Source organism: Pelodiscus sinensis, chromosome 19 (assembly GCF_052426305.1).
Source record: "Pelodiscus sinensis isolate ZL-2025 chromosome 19, ASM5242630v1, whole genome shotgun sequence".
Taxonomy (NCBI): Eukaryota; Metazoa; Chordata; order Testudines; family Trionychidae; genus Pelodiscus; species Pelodiscus sinensis.
Window position 1 is genome coordinate 5,954,163 of NC_143070.1, and position 22,651 is coordinate 5,976,813.

Here is a 22,651-nt window from a genome sequence, read left to right on the forward strand (position 1 = left end):
GATTCATGAGGTCAGGCAACTTCATCAGTGAGGTCCACCCTGTTCTTTTGATGAATTGTAAATTTCTTTGGGTGACCGGGGAGGGATCACGTGTGAGGACTCCCTGTTGTGTTCCCTCCCTCTGGGGCATCTGGTGCTGGCCACTGTCGGCAGACAGGATACTGGGCTAGATGGACCTTTGGTCTGACCCAATGTGGCTGTTCATATGTAACGGCTTCCTTCCTGTTGAAGAGGGACACTCAGACTGTAGTTATTGAACACCAATGGTCAGTCCTTCATCGTTTCTGAACACTTAGTTTTCAGGTGTTCCCCAGAATTACAACATATTTCAGCAACAAACTTTACCACCACGTGTCCGGGTTTCCCTGGACAGAGCTTCTTTTTAATTAATTTTTTTTAAGCCTGTCAGTGAGGTTTTCCCACCACAGCAAATCTTGGGGGGGGGGGGGGGGGGGAGGGGGTTACAGAGGTGCTACAGCTCAGAAACACCTCTGATTGGTCCATTCCTTGGCATTCACAGTTGATGGATTGCTGTCAGAACCCATCCACCCAGCCGTGGGAAGGGGTCCCACCACTAGGTGCTGGCTGACAGCAACTAACAAAGCCCTCAACTCATTTTTACCCCCACCACACCCACAATGCAACACCCCCCCCCCCGCTTGACAGCTTCCATCCCTCCCTTCCTTTAGCATCATCAGGGCCTGTGGAGGATAGGTGCTCAGCAACATACAATCAAATCTCACCCTTTGACATTTTGTTGGCATAGTATGCAGCAGATCATGCGTTTTCCAATGGTTTCTCACCAGGCATGCCTTGTGCACAATATTTCACAATCATACACAACTGGTGAACATGGGGCGCGTGGGGATTCGTCACCAGAGGGATCAGTGTGGGGTGAGTGCAGCAAAGAGAGTTTCTGTCACCGCAACACAGAATACTGCAGTAGCTGGGGGGGGGGGGGGGAGGGAGGGGGACCGGTTGCCCCATCTGGTTCCTCATATCCCTTTGGCCAGTGATGGGGTTCAGCCTGGCTTCAAAGCTGCCCCAGTCTCGTAACATCCTGGGCTTCTTCCTTGCCTACGTCCAACCCCAGCACCTTAGCCATAGGGAAATACTGCCCCCCCTCCCCCGCCACATCATGTCTTGGGGTGTTATTCCTGGTGCTTTAGATTGCAGGGGCAGCTTCTCATGACACTCGCAAGCTAAGTCTAAAAGCTTCAGAGGAGTAGCCAAGTTAGTCTGTAACTGGAAAAACTTAAAAACCAACAAATTATTCATTGTTTTTTAAGTCAAGTCTAGTCGCTCTTTGGCACTAGTGCAGCAAGTTCATAGTTCTCAGCCACAACTGCCTGGCTCTGAGTAGCAAACCCAGCAGGTCCCCAGCTCTGTTATCCCCATTCGCCCCCCTTCCCGGCCCAGTATCTCACATCACTGCAGGGTGCAAGGGGTAACTTTATTCCCTGTGTCAAACTCTCTCTCTCACCGTTTGAATCTTGCACTCACCATCTGTGTGTGTGCTGAGACACACCGATCAGGGTCATGGTACAAAAATCTCATGACAAAAGGTTAGATACAAATGAAAGTGAAATAAAATCTAAAACAGGACTATTCTGGCAAATGATCATTGGTCTCCGGAAGTCCTCAATAAATCCAAGCTACCGCCTGTCAAACTAAATTAATATCAAAGGATGTGGCCTAATTAACAGCCATCACAAAGAGAGAAAAACCCACAGTCCAAGGTGGGCTATCACATGCTGTCCCATTCATAAAGTGAAATCTCAGAGACTCCTTTAAGGCTCAAATATCAGGAAAATAAATGTACCCGTTTTCTTCTGAAGTGACGAAATTGGCTTCACTTCTCGCCTTGTTATTTGATTCTATCAGTTGCAAAAGTTTTAGCATCATTATAATAAAAGAAAGAGAAAGAAAGACGAATCTTCCTATTTACAAATGATCTGGATTAGGCCTAGAAAAAGTCAGGAAGCAATTTTACCAGTGGACAGAAACAGAGGCTATAACATCTGAAAAGTCAAAATGTGCTGTGAGATTCATGTCCCAGGTCTGTGACACTTCCTTCTCCAGCCCTTAGGAGTCTGGACTTGGGATCACGGAGGTGAAAAATTTGATTCCTAAGCATGGAGAGCGGGGGATTTCATTCACCTTGGGAGGCGGAGGAGTAGAATGAGGACGGGATGAAACTCTCGATCACTTGGACAGATGGTACAGAGCAAAGAGTGATGGTGATAGGGGAAGGAGGGTGTCCCTCGGACTCAATGCATTGCCCTGAAATAACACCGAAGCTAAAACAGCACGTTATTTTCCCTGCCCCCCATTTATTTAGTATCTAGTTAATTCAGTTTAGTATTTAGTTAATTCAGTCCAGGTGGGCACCGCATTTCAAGAAAGATGTGGAGAAATTGGAGCAGGTCCAGAGAAGAGCAACAAGAACAGTGAAAGGTCTAGAAGAGAACATGAGCTATGAGGGAAGACTGAAAGAACTGGGCTTGTTTAGTTTGGAAAAGAGAAGACTGAGAGGGGACATGATAGCGGTTTTCAAGTATCTAAAAAGGTGCCACAAAGAGGAGGGAGACAAATTGTTCTCCTTGGCCTCTGAGGACAGGACAAGAAGCAATGGGCTTAAACTGCAGCAAGAGAGGTTTGGGTTGGACATTAGGAAAAACTTCCTAATTGTCAGGATGGTGAAACACTAGAACTGTGTTTCTTAAACTGTGTTCCGCAGCATGAGGGTGTGCCTCAAGGCAGTCGGAGATGTGCCGAGGAGAACACCACAACTCAAAGTGGCCACCCTTAAAGGGGCAGGCAACTTTTTTTTTTTTGCTCAGTAACTTTCCCCCAACCCTTTTTTCCCCTCAATAACTCCCCTCCCACACACACACCCTCTCCCCCCCGCCCCGACATCCTTTTGTTTTTCTCTCTCAACCAAAAATCCTTGGTTTTTCGCATAAAAAAATTGTTTGGTGTTCCTCAGTCTTAAAAAGTTTAAGAAACACTGCACTACAATAAATTGCCTAGGGGGGTTGTGGAATCTCCATCACTGGAGATATTTAAGAGCAGGCTGGACAGACACCACTCAGGGATGGTCTAGATGATGCTTGGTCCGGCTCTGAGAGCAGGAGACTGGACTCAATGACCTCTCAAGGTCTCTTCCAGTTCTGGTGTTCTACGATTCTAAGAATTCTTGCCCATAAGGGAGAAAAGCTACAAACACTCAACGCTTTTCAGCAGACCTGGAGAAATGTGAGACTATCTGTGGGGGTTCCTTGACCCCAAAGGGGGAACTCAAGGATTAACGATCACTCTGCTAATCAGAGACAGTCAGACCACATCAGGAAGGCTACAACTTTCCTACCCCCCTCGCCGAAGGCACGGAAGCTGTAACTTCCAAAGACCTCGGAAACTTCAGCTATTGGCAACTTCGAGTACCTGCGCCACACACTGCAGCTGACAGATGCGCCCCAGAGCTCTGAGTTACTGCAGGGGTACACCACAGTTCCCAGATGGCAGAGATGGTGGGGGGGCTCTGAGGAACCCCCCCATATCGAAGATGTCCCGAGAGTTCACTGCCGGGCCCATCCAGCTGCTCAGCTGTCACAGGACAGCAAAGATGAGCTGTGGAGCCTACCCCCTACCCATTTTGTCCTGTATTTTATTAGTAAAAATCACAGATGGGTCTTGGCGTTCCATGCATTTTTCTTCATGGCCCATGACCTGTCCGTGAGTTTCACTAAAACTATCCATGACAAAAATGTTAGTTTTGTATGCGAAATTCTCACGATGTTTACCCAAGAACATCTGGCATAGGGATCAGAGTGCTGCATTTCCTACCCGACACCCGCTCGGAGACTGATGCTGGTGGAGGCAGCGGTGGGATCTCCAAGCCTCCCACCAAAGGCCTCGTGGGAATCAGCCCCTCTCAGTGGTGCTCTCAGAATGCCTAGGGGGCAGAGGGAGAAGAAGCAGCATTTTGCTCCCCCTGTGCTCTCCCTTGCCTCTTATTCCTTGATCCCCAAATACTCAATAGCCCCAGCTGCCAGCTCTCCTAGCCCCCATCATTCACTCCCGTTTCCTCCCCAGAACCTATCACCCTGGTCCCATAATATTTGACTCCCCCAGATCCCAGCATCCTAAGAGATTCAGGTAGGAGAGGAGTTACTAGACCTAGGGACACTCCCCCTGCAGGGAACAGCCCCAGGTCAGTGGGAAAGTCGAACACAGTGGATGGTGGAAAACAGGGGATGGGGACAAGTGTCCAGAGTGAAGCTGAGCCCTGGCCCCAGTGTCCTTCTCCTCATCTCCATGGCAGGGGCATCCTGGCAGGGAAGGGAGAGGGAGGTGGAGGGGGCGGACTTCAGCCAGGCAGAGGGAACATCTGGAGGAATTTCTCTCACTTCCCCCACCTCAGCAGCTCAGCAACTAGGGCTGCAGCAGGGAGGAGGGGCTGATGGGGATTTGCTGAGAGCAGGCAGAGCCACAGTCATTGTCCAGCTGCTGCTGGATCCGCAGGAGCCCCATGCCCCTGATGTGCGTGGGAACGAGGGGATGGGTCTATCACCATGGCCAGCCCTAGTCAGGTCCCTGAGAGAATTTCCCTGCATTGCAGGGGAAGTCTCTGATGTCCCATATGGTGTGAGCTCCACTTGGAGCATTTTCCACACTGAGAATTCTCTCCGAGATCACTTCCCTGCATGGATTTGTGGGTGTCTGATACTCTGGGAGCACCGAACAAATTTTCCCTACATTCATGGTCTGTCCGTTAAGTTTGTCACTGATGGGTAAAGGCAAACTGAATCTTTTCCTGCAGTCAAGCTATTTCTGTGGCTTCTTATCCTTATGAATTCTCTGATGTTTAAGGAGTGTCGAGCGCCAACTGAAAGTTTTCCCACACTCCACGCATTTATGGGGTTTCTCTTCTGTGTGGGATCTCTGATGTGAATTAAGGGTTGATTTCAAACAGAAACTTTTCCCACACTCCAGGCATTTATAGGGTCTTTTTCCTGTGTGGATTCTCCCATGCTTAGTAAGAGATGAACTTTCCACAAAACTTTTCCCACATTCTAGGCATTTATAAGGTCTTTCTCCTGTGTGGATTCTCCCATGTTTAGTAAAGGATGAACTCTCCATAAAACTTTTTCCACACGCAAGGCATTTATAAGGTCTCTCTCCTGTGTGGACTCTCCTATGATTAATAAGGGATGAACTGTGCTTAAAAGTCTTTCCACACTCAAGGCATTTGTTAGGTCTCTCTCCTGTGTGGGTTCGCTGATGTGTGATAAGATTGGAGCTCTGATTAAAGCTTTTCCCACACTCAAGGCATTTAAAGGGTCTCTCGCCTGTGTGCAGCCTCTGGTGTATAGTAAGATGGGACTTCAGAGTGAAGCTTTTCCCACAGTCCAAGCACTTATGAGGTCTCTCTCCTGTGTGGACTGCCTGATGTCTAGTAAGTTTTGTTCTCTCAATGAAACTTTTCCCACAGATGATACATTCATAGGGTTTGTCACCTGTGTGGATTTTCCTATGCTTAGTAAGATGTGAGTCACGAATGAAAGTTTTCCCACACTCAAGGCACTTATGGGGTCGCTCTCCTGTGTGGATTCTCCTATGTTTAATAAGATACGAGCTCTGACCAAATGTTTTCCCACACTCAAGGCATTTATACGGTCTTTCTCCTGTGTGGATTCTCCTATGTTGACTAAGGTTTGAGCGCTGACTGAAAATTTTCCCACAGTCCAAACATGCATAGGGTTTCTCTCCTGAATGGGTTTTCTTATGTCTATTAAGGGTTGATTTCAGACTGAAACTTTTCCCGCACTCAAGGCATTTATAAGATTTTTCTCCCGTATGGATTTCCCCATGATTAATGAGGGATACATTTTTGCTAAAACGTTTTCCAGATTCAAGGCATCTGTGGGGTCTCCCTCCTTTGTGCAGTTTCTGATGTGCAATAAGGTGTGATCTCTGACTAAAACTTTTCCCACACTGAAGGCATTTACAGGTTTTCACTCCTTTGTGCACTCTTTGGTGTAGAACGAGAGAAGACTTCTTGCTGAAGCTTCTCCCACAGTCTAAGCATTTATAGCATGTCTGTCCTGTGCGGGGTTTCCTACTTGTAGTACGTTTTGCACTGAAACACAATCTGTTCCCATTGTTAAGGCATTTGTAGGGTTTCTCTTCATTGGGACTTTTCTGCTTGACTGTGGTTTCATTGGCATCCACACATCCTCCAGCACATTGAATGGATTCATCCAGTTTCTTCCTGGGATAGTTTCTCAGCTGCATCTTTGACCTGTGTCGATCTCCCCAGGCATTCCCCTCTTCCCAGTTCTGGGGAAAATTCCCTTCCGCTCTTCCCAAATACTTTTCCTTCAGTTCAACTTTCCCAGGACCTTCCTGCTGCTGACTTTCCTCCGTGTTCTCACTCTCTATCCCATCACCTCCTGGGAGAGAGAAAACCCAGACAGGAGTCACTGCCTGTGCCGGGGGGAGAAGGGAAGACAGAAAGCAGAATAACACAGGGGTAACGTACTACACAATAACTGTTGGGGAGGATGAGAAATTGGATTTTGCCTCCACATCCCACCCAAACACTCCCAGGGAAGGAAAGTCAATGAGGAACATAAGAACGACCATCCTGGGTCAGACCAAAGGTCCATCTAGCCCAGGATCCTGTCTGCTGACAGTGGCCAATGCCAGATGCCCCAGAGGGAGGGAACACAACAAGTAATTATCACATGATCCCTCTCCTGTCATCCATTTCCAGACAAATAGAGGCTAGGGACACCATTCCTACCTATCTTGGCTAATAGCCATTGATGGATCTAACCTCCATGAACTGATCTAGCACTTTTTTGAACCCTGTTAAAAGTGCAAGTCTTCACCGCATCCTCTGGCAAGGAGTTCCGCCAGTTGATAGTGCCCTGCATGAAGAAAAACTTCCTTTTGTTTGTTTTAAACCTGCTGCCTATTCATTTCATTTGATGATCCCTAGTCCTTATATTGTGGGAATAAGTAAATCACTTTTCCTTATTCACTTTTTCCACACCAGTCATGATTTTATAGACCTCTATCCTATCCCCCCCCCCCTTAGTCTCCTCTTTTCTAAGCTGAAAAATCCAAGTCTTTTTAATCTCTCGTCATATGGGAACCGTTCTAACCCCCTAATCGTTTTTGTTGCCCTTTTCCGAACCTTTTCCAATGCCAATGTAGCTTTTTTCAGCTGAGGTGACATCATCTGTACGCAGTGTTCAAGGTGTGGGCGTACCATGGTTTTATAGAGAAGCAATAAGATCGTCTCTTATTCTCTATCCCTTTTTAAATGATTCCTACTGTTCTGTTTGCTTTTTTGACTGAAATTCTTGGAAATTCCTGCCAGCTCACAGGATGGATGGGAAGCTGTGACTGATCTTTGCCTTGATGCTACAATGCCTGCTGACTGGAGCCCTGACTTGCAGGGCACTATCAACTGGCGGAACTCCTTGCCAGAGGATGTGGTGAAGTGGGGCAGAACTGGGGGCTCTCGCTCACAGCCCATTTAGGGAATCCCGGCTTCTCCCTTCACTAACCAGATATTTCTGTCTCTGTTTCACTGACTTCTCACCTGTGTGGGTACCTTTCAGGCTCTCCATTTCCTTGTCGGCCTGGAGGTCCGGGACCCACGGCTCTTCCCCATGTTCTAGCTGGGTGATCAGTTCAGGCTTGGGAATGGGGAATCCTGCACAGGGGGGTTGAAATCAAGCATGGTCAGGGCACACGGAGTTTTGGGAGAGTATCTGTCACTAGGAACATTCCCTGACTTTAACCTGACCGTAAACGGGATTATGGTAACTCGGATCCCTGGGGAGCAACAGACATCTGGGGTTGGGAGAAGAGAGGGTTGTTACACCCACACTACAAGGTCTCAGGGCAGAGTGTGCTCTGGGGGACTTGCTGACACACACAGAGCTCAGGGATTAAACCCCTGCCAATTTCTGACTCCTCGATCCCTCAAACGGAGCAGGAAGAGGCAAGTTTCTCCCATGCAAGAGTTGTGGACCCTGAGGCTTTGTCTACAGTGCAGGCTTTTTGCGCAAGAACAGTTTTGCTGAAGAGTTCTTGTGCAAAAAATCATCCACAAGAGCACGTCCACACTGCCATGTGCTTTTGCACAAGAGCATCTCTTGCTCACGAAAGCTCTGATGGCCATTTTAACCATAGGGGCTTCTTGTGCAAGAAATTAATGTTGCCTGTCTACTCTGCCCTCTTGTGGAAGAGCTCTTGCGCAAGAGGGCTTATTCCTTGTGGGGAGAGGAATAACTCTTCCGGAAGAAGCCCTTTTTTTCCAACGCTATATTATCAATTTACGTGTGCAAGAACACGCATGCAGTGTAGACACCTGGCAAGTTTTTGCACAAGAACAGCTGTTCTTGCACAAAAAGCCTGCAGTGTAGACCTACCCCGGGACCCCTGCTCCCAATCCGACTGACCGGATTCAGACACGCAAGTCCCACTACTTCCAATAACCAAGAGGACGGGACGCCCTTACCCAGCGAGGTCACCGCCTCGTAGTTCTCCTGCATGACGTCCCTGTAGAGGGCTCTCTGAGCGGGGCCCAGCAGCGCCCCCTGCCCCTGGGTGAAATACACAGCCACCTCCTCGAAGGTCACCCGCACCTGCAACAACAAGAGTCCCTCACCCACTGCCTGCGGCCCCAGCCACCATCCTGCTAGTCATGGTCCAGAAAAGTAGAATCCCCCCCACACCCTGCTCAGAGCAGCCAGGAGGCTGCAGGTTTGGGAGAAGGGGAGAGCTCCTTGTGCCCCCAGCAGGCAGGGCAGGGTCTTCTCGTTCCCCACACGCCTGCCAGCCACGGGCTGAGGTGGGAAGACGAGCTCTGAGCCGGGGATGGGGGCAGGAATCCCGGCAGCTTCCCTCTGTGTTTCCCAGCAGCCCCGTGGGGTCAGACTTCCACAGTGGGAGTCTGGGCAGTTTTTAGGGGATATTTCCTGGTTCAGAAATGGGGGAAATTATCCCTTCCCCCACCCACGGGCTGTTTTTGAGAAAATCATTCCCAGGTTCAATGTGTCCCAGCAGGTTTCTCAGACCCTGTCCCCTACATGCCTCAACCTGTGCGTTTCCTGCCTCTCCCCCTTTACAGGAGTTGCCCCCCCGCAGCTCCCTGAACCCCCTACCTGAGCTGGCTCCATCCCGGCCATTGCCCGGCCCTGGCCCCTGGCAGACGGGCGCTCTAGAGCGAACTCTCGATGTGTCTCCTCGGCCTGTCGGGTAAGAGGGGAGATGGGGGAGGTGTCAGAAGGGGCTTGAGTCCCTGTCGCTCCCCCGCCAAGTCCCTGCCCCTGCACACATGGTCTGGGCTCTTGTCCGGCTGGGAAAACCCTCATATCGCAACACGGACCTGGCCAGTCCTGTCAGCCAGCCAGTCCTCAGGCACTTTGAAACGCCCCCAGGGATGGAGTTTCTACAACAAAGGGTAGAAAAGAGCAGAAGCTAAGGAGCCACTTTGGGGGGTTCCCCTGACATTGGGCAGCCCTTCCCCCCAGCAGCGCGGGGACTCAGCCGGGCCAGGATCCGGCGTTCCCTCCCGCAGCTCCTCCCATTGTTCCCAGCAGAGTCAGGTTCTCCAAGGGGATGCAGGGATGTTTCCAGGCAGGGCTGGGAGCTGGGAACCTCCCTCAGCACCTTTTGCTCCTGCCGCCCTTTCACTTTCACCCTTCCCCTTCCTGTCTCCTTCCCTCTGCCTCACAGAATGGGTGACTGATCCGTTCCCACGGGCACTGGCTCTCCGGCGGGATCCTGACTCTGTCCCCGAGGGCAGCAGCTCTGGGACCCCCGGAGACACATGGGGAGCCTCCTCCTCCGGTGCAAACTCACCTGCAAATCCCTGAAAGGGGCCCCCTTTGGGAAGAGTCACTTCCCCGCCCGGCACCAGCCCCTTCCTCCAGGGCTCTCCCCTCCCCTGCAGGCTCCGGCTTAGGAGCGGGGCACAGAAAGGACCTTAGTAAAAGTCTCTCCCTATGCAGAGCCGGCGGGGGGTGGGAAGGGGACCTGTCCCAAGGAGATCTATGGCGCTAACATCCATACGTGGCAAGTTATAGGGCCCCTGGTGCTCCCTGCACCACCGGGATTCAAGAACCTGGGTCCCCTTCCGCCAATGGTTAGGTTTCTGTTTTCAGAGCTCCCCCCCCAGGACTGACCAGACCAGCAGTTTTCAAACTTTTTTTTCTCATCACCCAGTTGAAGAAAATCATTGATGCCGCGACCCAGTATAAAGGCCCCTTCCTTTCCCCCAACATAATGGAACTAGAGTTGGGATCAGGGTGGGACTGAGGAGGGGAGTTTTGGGGTGGCCTCCAGCTTTGGAGCGGGGGTCGGGGCTGGGGCAGGAGAACATAAGAACAGCCGTACTGGGTCAAACCAAAGGTCCATCTAGCCCAGTATCCTGTCTGCCGACAGTGGCCAGCACCAGGTGCCCCAGAGAGGGTGGACCAAAGACAATGATCAAGCGATTTGTCTCCTACCATCTCTCTCCAGCCTCTGACAAACAGGCCAAGGACACCATTTTATCCCCTGGCTAACAGCTTTTTGTGGACCTAACCTCCATGAAATTATCTAGCTTCTCTTTAAACTCTGTTATAGTCCTAGCCTTCACAGCCTCCTCTGGCAAGGAGTTCCACAGGTCGACTACACGCTAGATAGAGGGGCTTACCTCGAACGGCTCCCGGGAAGCGGGGGGCTAAGGCAGCTTCCTGCCTCTCCTGGCACCGCAGACCCTGCTGGGTCCCAGAAGCAGCCTGCAGCAGGGTCTCCACGGTCCCATCACCTAGGAGCCGGGCCTGTTGCCGGCTGCTTCTGGGGCGCAGCACAGGCTTCATGGGGACACGGGGTCCAGGTGGCCTGGGGATTAGAGGGAGGCCCGGCTCCGGCAGCAGCGTGTGATCCGATCCCAGCCCATCCTTCCCCCCAAGCTCCCACCCTGCCTCTTTTTGGCTTCTGCCCCTTCCCTTGAGGAATGCCGGGAGTGCTGGGGATGGGGCGCTCCCTGCGGCTCGCACGAGGACCCCCGTTAAAACCCACTGGCCGCCCTGGCCCCTGCATCCTCCTGAAGCATCCCCCCCCCCCCTCAGGACTGAGCCTGTCTGGGCTGTCCTGGCAAGATCCCAGGGACGGTTCAGCAGCTGGGAGTTTCATTTGCTCCCCCGGCCTCGCACCAGAGCAAAACCAGAGAACCAGACTGACCCGGAATTTTTTTACTGCAGCTGCAAACCAGACTGGAAGCCTCATTTTGATCTGAGTCAGCCTGAGGTGGTACCCAACTCGGGGGAGGGGAAATGCTCAATTAGGGAGCACATTTTCCGCTCCCTAATTGATACAATCAAATTAAACACCTGCTCTGCTCTTCCCTCCATTGTAAAACAAGACAACAAAATAACACCAGGGCAGTAGGGATGTAAAACCCCATTTAAAACGGGAACCGGTTAAATCATGGGTTTAACCAGCTAACCCGCCCACCCCATTGCTCCAGCCGGGCCAGGCACCAGTTAACCACTTAGCATCTCCCAGGAAGGGTGAGGCTGACCGGTTACCGGGTTACATCCCTACTAGGCAGCAGGAATGTTAAAATGTGTGTACTTAAGAAACCATGTAGCCGCTGAACATTTCAGCAGTTACACACTTTTAAACCAGCTCTCCCTACATACCGGCTCCTGCTTGCCCTCCCCTTCTTCCCCCTCCCCCCCCCAACTGCCTCTGTATCAAAGGCAGCAGCATGAGGCAGCAGATGGCTCCCTGGAAGCCGGTGTGAACAGGGAGCCGGCTTTTAAGCCAGCTCCCCCTGCATACTGGCTCCTGCTTTCCTCACTCCCCTGCCTACCTGCTGTTGCCTCTGTATGAAAGGAAGTAGCATGGGACAGCTGATGGCTCCCTGGGAGCCAGTGTGCGGGGAGCCGGCTTTTAAACCAGCTCCTCATGCATACCGGGAACCTGCGTGTAGCTGTGAATGTTAACTGTTTACATGGTTAGATTTTCACATCCCTGCCAGACATGTGATTGCCCCAGCAGAAGAAGAGAAGGGGTAGCCCGCAGGATGAGGGAGGGAGCTGGGGAGAGGGGGTTCTCTGGTCCCAGAAATTAACAATAACTCTTCCAGCTCAAGGAAAAAGGCTGCTCAATTCTTGTTCCCCTTAGACGGGCCTCCTCTCTCTCATCCCCGCAGCTCCAGCCTTCTGTTGTCCCACCTGAAGCAGTCCCCCATGCCCCAAATTCAATTCTTCGCTGAAGCAAGCCACTGGGCTCCCTCCCAACCCACTTCTGGGGCACTGCCTGCTAACAGAACCATTTTGGGGTGTCTAGAACCCGAACCGAACACACTGACCGCCACTGAACCAAACCAAACCCCAATATCCCCTCTTTGTGGCTTGCAGTGACTCTGAGTCGGGGTGGGCAATTTTTGCAAGGAGGGGGCTACTCCAAGAATATTGGTCACAGGCCGCACTTTTCTGTTATATTAATGAGGAATGGGGCCTTGACGGCGTTTGGGTGAAGAAGCTGGTTGTGACCTGGGGCAGGGCTTGGGTTGCAGGGTTACCAGCGGCATAGTGGGCCACTCAGGCCAGTAGCTTAGGTGCCATGCTGGCCTCACACTGCCAGCTGCTGGGGTGAGCCTGTCTGTGCGCCCCCTGGGGGAAGAGGGGCAGCACTGCACCCCGCCCACTAGCACCACCCCTGCAGCTCCCATGGGCTGCTTTCCAGCCAAAGGGAACTGTGACAAAAGGGCTGAGGGTGAGGAGAACTGCGGCCCCCACCAACCAAGGAGCATGCATGAGACACCCTGGAGAGCAGCCTCCAGCCGTGGCATTTCCTGGTGCAGTGTGGCTGGGGCCACGGCAGGCTGCCTGAGCGCCCTGCTGCATCATGGGATATTTTCCTCCAGACCCCAGCGCAGAGGGTCATGGCAGGACAGAGGAAAATACGTGGGAGGCCAAATCTAGCTGGAGGGCTGTATTCTGCCCACCCCTGCTCTGGCTGGACACTGAACCCAGGCATCAGAGATTGTCTTTAAATGCAAATAGGAAAGTGGGAGCGGGGGGGGGGGGGTTCTGGGTGGATATTTGTTTTGTAAATTCTCAGCCCTTCAGAGGAAGTCTCCCGTATCCCTAGAGCGACCATCATCTCAAAAGGCACAAGCGGCACACGGGCAGGAGCCCCGCCACGAGTCGGGCTGTGATGTCCCAGAGCATCCCCTGGCCTATGGGCCTGCCCCGAGCAAGAGGAGAGAGGGGGCTGAGGCTCCTCAAAGCAGTCAGGGCTCCCCCCTCCGGCTTATGATGACCCAGATTTACCTTCTGGCCTGGACCGGAGGCGGGGCCTGGGGAAAGGGGCGGAGCCTCACTGCTCATCTCAGCCCTGCCCAGGGAATGCATAACAAATACAGCTTCGGAGCCATTCGCCGGTGGTGGAACTCTACCGTCCGGGCCAAATTCGGGAGGGACCGTCCCCCTGCCCATCCCCCACTGTGGGTGTGACCATTTCTAAAGCCAACCCCCCCCCATGGTTACTGGGTGCCACTGCCCTGCCCCCACCCTTATCCTGGCACCCCACTGCCAATATATCCATCCCCACGCCTCTGCCTGCCTCCAGGTGGGGGGCACCCTAGTGGGGGGCTGGGCCAGGGACAACCCCCCCACTTCTGCCCCAGGCTCCACCCACCCCCTCCAGCCCTGTTCTGCCCCCGCCCCTGATCTACCCCTTCCCCCCAAACTTCTACTTCTCCCCTCCCCCGTGCCAGGCGCTGGTGAAGCAGAGCGAAGTGGGGCCAGGAGTGATGCTGTTACCCCACAAACCCACCTCGTCCTCGCGGCCACCCAGCTCCCCCCTCTCCCAATCTCCCCCCCCACACACACACCCTTTTCCTCCCAGAGTCCCTCCACTCCAGCCTCCTCCCCCCAGCCCCATAATCCCGCCCTGCTCCTGCATCGCCCCATCCTCCCTTCGGCGCAATCCCTGCCCCCTTCCTCCCTCCACGTGTCGCTGCCCCGGACCCTCTAGGCGGGCGGCAGCTGCCCCGGGCCCGGGCGGGGACTCGCAGCCAGCGGAGCAGCCCGGGGCCAACCCCTCCCCCTGCAGCCCGGGGGCACCGGGGCGCCGCTCCCGGGGGGTCTCTCTTACCTGCCCCCCAAGCGCTGCCCGCCCTGGGGCAGGGGCTGGGCCGGGCCGGGGGCTGGGGGCGCTGCCCGGGGAGAGGCTCCTGGGGAGGGAGCAGCGGGACTGGCCCGGCCGGAGATTCCCCCTCCCGGCTGCAGCCCGGGCTCCGGGGCCCCGCAGCAGCCCCCGCCGGGGCTCGGGGATCCGGCCCGGAGCCTGGCCCCAGAGTCCCCGCGAGCAGCGGCGGCGAGTCGCTTCCTGCGGCCGGGCCGGAGCCAGCGATCGCTCCCCCCGCGCCTGCTGCTGCTGCTGCTGGGTCCTAGCGAGACGCCACTTTCCTTGCGCCCCCCTCCTGCCCCACACCCTGCCCCCTGGCGGCTGCTTCTCCCCTGGACGCGGCGCTCTGGGCGCAGCCTGCAGCGAAGACAGAGGGTCAGGGGCGGGCGGCTGGAGAGGGAAAGGAAACGCCCAGATATCGGGGAGGGGCAGAAGGGGGGTTTCTATGGGGCTTGTCCCAGGGAGACCCCGAGACCACCAGGGGGCGCTGGGAGCCGGGACAAGCCCTACTCACTGGCTGCCAGGTCTGGGCCCAGCTACCGGCTCTGCCCCCTCGCCCCATGGCGCTGCCGGAGCTTGGCCCCGGCGCTCTGCCCCTCCCTTGTGGGTCCAGATCGGCCCCTCGTGTCTGTTCCCTCCACACCCAGAGATCCCCTCTGCTGCCTGGATCCCCCACGGGGCGCCCGCTGCAGCTCCCTGCCACTCACCTGCCTCTGTCCACTCAGTTTGGGCCCCAAGTGACGCCCCCCTGCCCATCAGAAAGGAGGCCACTGGGGGGCAAAACCGAGTGGACGCCTCTGTGATGTGAGGCATGAGCTTACGGCCTCATCCACTCACCCTCAGCCCAGGCACGGGCCAGCTCTCAGCACCTCTCACTCCATGCCGGCCGCGTGCCTCCCGCCCTGCCTGATATGGGGGCCAACCTAAGCCAGACCTGAGTGGGCGGTGGGGCAGCCAACACAGCTCCTTCTTACCACTGTTGTGGGTCAGTCGTCCCCCCCACACACACACCGCAGTGAACAGAGCCCCAGGCTCACTCCTAGGTTGTCAGTGCCTGGTCTACACTGGACCCCTCCAGGGCTAGGGGCGGGGCGGGGGGCATCTGTTGTGCCCAGAGAAGCCAGTGGTTGGGGCAGATGCCAAGGAGGGTCCCACAGACTTGGCAACGCTCAAAGTGTGACGGGTTCCGCAGAAGAAGCGCCGGGACCTCCCCGCTGTGCAGTGGAAGAGTTCATTTAAACTCCCTTGTGAGCCTGGTCCCACCCTGCACAGCTGGACTTGCTGGTTCCGAGGTGTAAGTATTCGATCTACTTGGGACAGTGGCTTGGATGCAAGAGGCTGCCCAGTGTGCTCTAGCACTGTGGCTCCCCAGCTGAAATCATCAATATTAAATGGGGCACCTGAAAACATTTCAGCAACTGGCCAGTAGGTGGTTGGTGGAGGAGAGGGACAAAGAGCCAGTAGGGCAGCTGGAGGAGGGGCATGGCACATGGCCAGGAGGCATGTAGTGGAGGGGCATCACCCATAGCCAGTAGGTGGCTGGTGGAAGGGCACGGCACGTGGCCAGTAGGTGGCTTGTGGAGGGGTGTGGCATGTGGCCTGTAGGTGGCTGGTGGAGAGGCATGGCACATAGCCAGTAGGTGGCTGATGGGAGGGCACTGTACATGTCCCTCCATCAGTCACTTACTAGACATATACAATGCCCTCCCACCAGCCATCTACCGGCCACATACCCCACTCCGCCTCCAGCCACTTACTAGCCACATGTCATGCCCCTCCATCAGCCACCTACTGGCCATGTGCCATGCCTCTCCATCAGCCACCTACTAGCCATGTGCCACGCTCCTCCACAAGCCACCTACTGGCCCCATGCCATGTCCTTCCATCAGTCGCGTACTAGACATGGCACGGGGCCAGTCGGTGGCTTGTGGAGGAGCGTGGCACATGGCTAGTAGGTGGCTGGTGGAGGGATGTGGCATGTGGCCAGTAGGATGCTGGTGGAGGGGCATGGCAAATCGCCAATAGGTGGCTGCTGGAGGGGCATGGCACGTGGCCAATAGGAGGCTGGTGGAGGGTAGGGCACACATGACCAGTAAGTGGCTGATGGAAGGGCATGGGATGTGGTCAGTAGGTATCTGGAGGAAGCATGGGGCATGTGACCAGTAAGTGGTTGGTGGAGGTGAGTGGCACATGGCCAGTAGATGGCTGGAGGAGGGGCTTGGCACGTGGCCAGTAGGTGGCAGGTGGAGGGGCGTGGCACATGGCTGGTGAAGGGGTGTGGCACGTGGCCAGAAGGTGGCAGGTGGATCCCAGTAGTGGTATGTGAATTTCCCCAGTTACTGAGTCAAGGCTCAAGCCAGTTCTGTGGGGCATCAATGGAAAGGAAGTCCTAGCTATTGAACCCAGCCCTGGCTGCTGCTGGCTCCACCTGGCCGAAAGGTGACCCTGAGACACTGCAAAATATGTTTGAACATCGGAATCCAAGCAGGGGTGACAAAAGTTTTGCCCGACAAGGGATGTCTGATCATTCCCAGTGAGCTCGACCCTCCCCCCAATCTTGTGATTACGGTGGGGTGCTCGCTTCGCTTTGGACACTTCCCTGCTCATTGCATGGTGCTCAGAACACATGCCATTTATTAAACAGCAACTCATAACTATGTAAAAAAAAAAAAAGACAAAAACATCCCACCGCTCCGTGGCACGGGGACATCAAATCTGCATCTCTAGAATGGAAGAACAATTCACAGTCTGCTCCTCGCACACCCCAGGCCTTGTGCCCTGGTCCTGCAGCGATGCAGTGGGTACGGCCTTTGCTCTGCTGATGCCTGTCCACACACCCTCCTGCACTAAGCACCAGGACCTTTGTAACCAGCATTGAACTCCTCCCCCACTGCCCCATAGGGGTGATGATCTGCCTCCAGTCCAGCCTGCAAGCCCATTTGGCTGGGGTTGTCTCCCTCCATGGGGCCCTCTGCTCAGGGTCCCCTTTGCTCTCCCCAGCTGCTCAATGCATCGCTCTCTAGCTTGCTCTCTCCTTAGCATCTCCTGCCCACTCCAGCTCACACTGAGGCCTGGACATTGGGCTCCTGTCCTCTTTCTCCGTTGTGAGTCTCAAACAGGGCCGGATGGCCTCTTCTCAAGGTTCAGGGCTATTAGATTTTGTGGGGCTGCAGGGTGGGCCCCAAAAGGAAGGGTTCCAGTTCCAGGAAAGGGGTTATGGGTTCAGGCAAGAGGGTAGGTGTAGGAGGGGGTTTCTGGGTGGGGCTTCCTTATCTTGGCAGGTGACACTGTAGGGACACATACCTTTACCCAGTTCCTAGGGCTCAAAGTGCAGCCCTGTGAATTTACACACCCACCCTTACCCAATTCCTAGGGCTCAGGCTTAACAACCCGCGGATTGGCAGGATCTTTAGCCACTTGAAAGAGCCTCACACAGTAATGTCCTTATCCTCTATTTATTGACAATTCTCAAACAAGCAGAATGCAAGTGCTAAGCTCACAGTGTCATGCTCACCAACCCTGATACAGGCAGGCAGACTTCCTCTGTTGGCCAGGCAATATCAGTGTCTCTGGTCTTAGGCTGTCTCTCAGAGGGGAGTTCTTCTTTTCCAGGTCTTCCCCCTCCTCCAGGTCCTCTTCCAGCCTTTTCTTCCTTCTATTACTCCTGATGATCTTCCTCTTTTCCTTCTTGAACCCCAGTTTATATAATGAAACCTGAGTCTTGCTTAGCTCTACCTGAACCAATTATTTTAGTATAATTTTACTAACCAATCATAACAAAATTACCTAACCAATCATATCCCACCACCATAATTAATTTACACCTAGCAAAATTAATTATACAGCAGACAGAAAAAGTTAGACACCAAACAGAGATCACATAGTCAAACAATAGGAACATGTAGTGACAATGCTCATAGAATGAGGATTCCACATCCTCTATTGATAAGCGGTTTCTTGCCAGATAGTTTTACCCAGCTTGAGATCTGTTTCTTTATCTGATGACAGTGGGGGAGCTATCAGAGCAAAGTCCCTCCTCACAGCCTGGTGTGACACTTTGTAATACAATTTAGATGGAACTGTGAGTGTGTGACTCCAGGCCTTACAGTAATGGCTGCTACTCTTCAGTCTGGCTACAGAAGGCGGCTTTGGTTCAGGACTAGCACGGGCCTTCCAACATAGCTACAGAAAAGCCATATTGTTACAGCTTCACCCTTGCAGCTCCCATTGGCCAGGAATTGCAGCCAATGGGAGCTGCAGCACATGGTTCCTTCAGCAGGGCCGCACGGGCTATGCAGTTACCTGTCCCCCTGCCTCCAACAGGCGCTGCTCCAGGTAACTGTTCCACACCCCAACCCCCTGCCCTGAACTCCTTCCCTCCCCCTAGGTCCTGTTGAGACCAAACCCCAATCTCCTACCACAAGCCCCCTCCCACACGCCAAACCCCTTGGTCCCATATCTGGAGCATCTTCCTGTGCCCCAACCCCATCATCCAAAGGCCCACCCCAGACCAAGGAGACTGGTCAGAAATTGAGGGGGAGGGAGCATGGGCTGAAATAGCAGGTATCAAGGAGAGACAATACAAATCTTGGCGGCAAAATCAAATCAGTATCTTAGAGGTCTGTCTCTACTAATGTGAGATGTATGGGAAAGAAGCAGGAAGAATTCAAAATACTAGTAAATAAACACAATGACCAGCGTTCCCTGTAATTTTTTCCATCCTTGTGCGGACTGAATTTTGGTATGTACACCACTATTTAGATAATGTGTGGATATGTGCCACCAGTAGAAACAAAAAACCTCAAGACATATTTTTAATAGTGCTTAGACATGGAAAAGGAATATTAAAACAAGGCGTAATTAACAAGGTACTCTGTTTAAGATATTTAATATGAAATCAAATAAAATAAACAGTCTTTGGAGTAAATTTTATCAGCTTTTCTAAGACCTCAAGCTATAAAACATGCCAAAGTGTTATATACTCAAATCAGCTATAGGAAGAAAGAAATGGTCTTTAAGTAAAAGCATAAAAATATGCACCCAAGGTCCAATTTAATAAACTGCGCCTCCTACCATACACAGACTATTACATCTTAAGGGAAAGTTTCCCTCAAAAAATGAAGCATTTGCAAAAACACTAGAATGCTGTGAAGATTTGCACTTCACAAATCTCTCTCTGTTGCATGCATATCATCTGCACACAGAGCTCAATTTTAAGATGCTAAACAAATCCACGAGTCAACTAGAAATAGTCACGCTCTCATCATGAACGTTAATACAGGAGACCCCCAACGTACAACCCCCCCACATTTAGGAACGCTCTACTCCAGCCCACCCTCTGAAGCCCACCTACACAGCGAGCCACAGGGTCAGCCAGTCGCCTGTAGTCCCAGCCAGCTCTGGGCGCAGCTTGTGCCACGCCACTGGCTTTGGACCCGGTGTACTGGGGACTACAACTCCCAGGAGGCAAAGCGGGCTAGGAACAGAACCCCCATTTATATCATTGCGCCTATGGGAAATAAGGGTTTGACTTATGACAACTTGACTTAATTGGTTCCTGGAGAACTGTCATAGGTTGGAAGTGCGAGGGTCGTCTGTACAATATTTTCTGACGCTGGAAGGAGATTAAAAGGCATTCGCACAGGCTTGTGCAATTTCTAAGGGACATCAACTCAATGTAATACTTCACACATAGAAAACAGTAAAAAAATAAAAAATAAAGCAACACAGAGCAAGCAGAACTGCAGAACAAATGACAGCACTGAAAAGACAAAGGGAAGTATAACAAAGTGATTGGGTTGTGTGTATTTTAAATGAGTGTTTAGGATTCACTCGCTGAGCAAATGTAACACAGCTCTGTAAAAAAAGGCAGTGTTCCTGGTTTCACACGGTCACCTAGTCTACACTAATCCCCACCATTGAACTAATCTACGTCACTTCAGCTACTCAAATACCATAGCTGAAGTCAGCGTCTTTACTATGGTGTCTTGCAGGCTGTAAGGAATACCAGCATTGATGGCGCTCTGAGATTGATCTATCATGTCTAAGCAGACACACTAAATAGATAGCTGCAGCATGGATCTGCGGTTTAGTGGAGATAAGCCTTGTGTTTCATCAACTTAAAAATCAGAGTAGATTCTGTCTTATGTATTAAAAATGTATACATTTGGTCTAAGGTTAAGATGGAAATAGGAGACAGGACTTGTTGAAAGTCTCTGGGGCTTCATCTTCACTGAGAGTTCTTCCGGCAGAAAATATGCTAACGAGGGACTCATTAGCATAAGTCACGATCTCATTAGCATATTTTCTGCTAAACAGCAGCAAATATGCTAATGAGATTGTGACTTATGCTAATGAGTCCCTCGTTAGCATATTTTCTGCCAGAAGAACTCGCAGTGAAAACGAAACCTGGGTAAGGATAAAAGGGGTATAAAATTCAAGGGGGGTGCAGGGGCGGCCTGTGAGCCTAGGCAGTTGCCTAGGGTGCCGCCGGCCTGGGCACCCAATGATGACATCATGGCCATTGACGGCCATGCAGGCAGGGGAGCCAATCTCACCTTCCGCCTGCGGCGCCAGCTGCCGCAGCTGGCCTCAGGCCACTCTTGGGGGGATGTCACGGTAGGGGTCTACTACAGGCCACCTAACCAAGAAGAGGCAGATGTGGCTTTTTTTGAATAACTAACAAAAATCATCCAAAGTACAGGACTTATGGATGATGGGGGACTTCATCCAGACATCTGTTGGGAAACTAACACAGCAGGGCACAGATTCTCCAACACGTTCTTGGAATGTGTTGGAGACAATTCTTTATTCCAGAAGGTGGAGTACGCTACTGAGGGGAGGCTGCTCTAGATTCGATTTAACAAACAGAGAGGAGCTGGATGAGAATTTGAAAGTGGAAGGCAGCATGGGTGAAAGTGATCATGAAAGGAACAGAGTTAATGATTCTAAAGAATGGTAAGAGGGAGAACAGCGAAATATAGATAATAGATTTCAAGAAGGCAGACTTTAGCAAACTCAGGGAGCTGGTAGGTAAAGACTCCAGGGGACGCAAGGCTAAGAGGAAAAACAACTGAAGACGGTCAGTAGTTTTTCAAACAGACATTATTAAGGGAACAAGAGGAAACTATTCCCCTGTATAGGAAACATAAAAAGTATGGAAAGAGGCCACCCTGCCTTATCCAGGAGAACTTGAGTAATCTAAAAATAAAAAAGGAGTCCTACAAAAAGTAGCAAGGTGGTCAAATTACAAAGGATGACTACAAATAACAAAACTATCTCGGGGCAAAACCAAAAACGAGCTCAAACTAGCTACAGACATGAAGAGTAATAAGAAAACATTCTAAAAATACATCAGAAGCAAGAGGAGGACAAAGGACAAGTTAAGACCATTACTCAATGGAGAGGAAAAACCCAAATCAGAACATGTGGAAATTCAAGAGTCTTAATGACTTCTTCATGTCGGTTTTCACCAAGAAGGTGGGTGGTGATGGGATGCCTATAGTAGTGAATGCTGAAGAAAATGTAGAAACCATTTTATGTTTAGCTAGAAGCCATCTTGTATAACAGAAACCATTTCAGCTTTTTTGCCTTTGCACGTAGACTAGAATGAACTTTCTATCACCCCATGTGCCAGGCCAAGACAGATGTGCTATTGGAATGTGTTTCTTGGGCTGGTTTAGACAGGAGAGGTACTCCCTTGTACCTGTCCACCATCTTGTTGACAAGGCTTTATTTTTCCTAGCTTAATTGATTACTTCTGTAATTGGATGCCCTGACGTCAGGCTGTTTGGTCAAGGGTATAAAGACACTAGGATTGGTTGTATTAGCCAGCCTCACTGGGCCCGGCTCTGCTGGGACCATGTTTGGCTCACTTTGCTTTTATTGGCCAATAAAACTGTTTAGCCACGTAAACTGAGTGAGGCTTTTGCTTCAACAAAAAGGATGTAGGTTCAGAAGTAAAAATAGAAAAGAACAAGTTAAAAATTATTTAGACAAGTTAAATATTTTCAAGTCCCCAGGGCTTCATGAAATGTATCTTAGAATACCCAGGGAGCTAACTGAGGAGCTATCTGAGCCATTAGCTATTATCTTTGAAAAAGTCATGGAAGTCAGGAGAGATTCCAGAAAGCTGGAAAAAGGCAAATATAGTGCCTTTCTATAAAAAGAGAAATAAGGAAAACCCAGGAAACTACAGACCAGTCACAGCTTAACGTCTATACTAAGAAAGATAATGTAGAAAATAATTAAGGCATTCATCTATAAACATCTGGAAGATGTGATAGGTGACAGCCAGCATGGATTTGTAAAGAACGAATGTCAAACCTATCTGATGGCTTTTTCTGATAGGATAACATGCCTCAAGCATAAGGGAGAATCTGTAGGTGTGGTATACCTAGAATTTAGTAAACCATTTGATAAAGTGTTGTATGATCCTCTC

The 22,651-nt window shown here is 51.9% G+C and overlaps 2 protein-coding genes across 2 annotated transcripts in view; both read right to left on the reverse strand.

Moving 5' to 3' along the window:
- The window catches only part of LOC102444016 (uncharacterized), a 35,271-nt gene extending 20,799 nt beyond the window's left edge, over positions 1-14,472 (reverse strand). The window contains exon 1 of the mRNA XM_089770758.1: positions 14,179-14,472. The gene's annotated coding sequence lies outside the window, so the exon portion shown is untranslated. The remainder of the gene's footprint in view (positions 1-14,178) is intronic.
- Positions 1,435-13,674, reverse strand: LOC102443530 (uncharacterized). The gene is made up of 5 exons (XM_075913897.2): positions 13,353-13,674; positions 9,186-9,272; positions 8,540-8,666; positions 7,616-7,729; positions 1,435-6,455 (listed from the first exon to the last, which is right to left on the reverse strand). The coding sequence occupies exons 1-5, from the start codon at positions 13,515-13,517 to the stop codon at positions 4,828-4,830; spliced, it is 2,121 nt and encodes a 706-aa protein (XP_075770012.2). The 5' UTR covers positions 13,518-13,674; the 3' UTR covers positions 1,435-4,827.
- Positions 14,473-22,651: the final 8,179 nt, after the last annotated feature.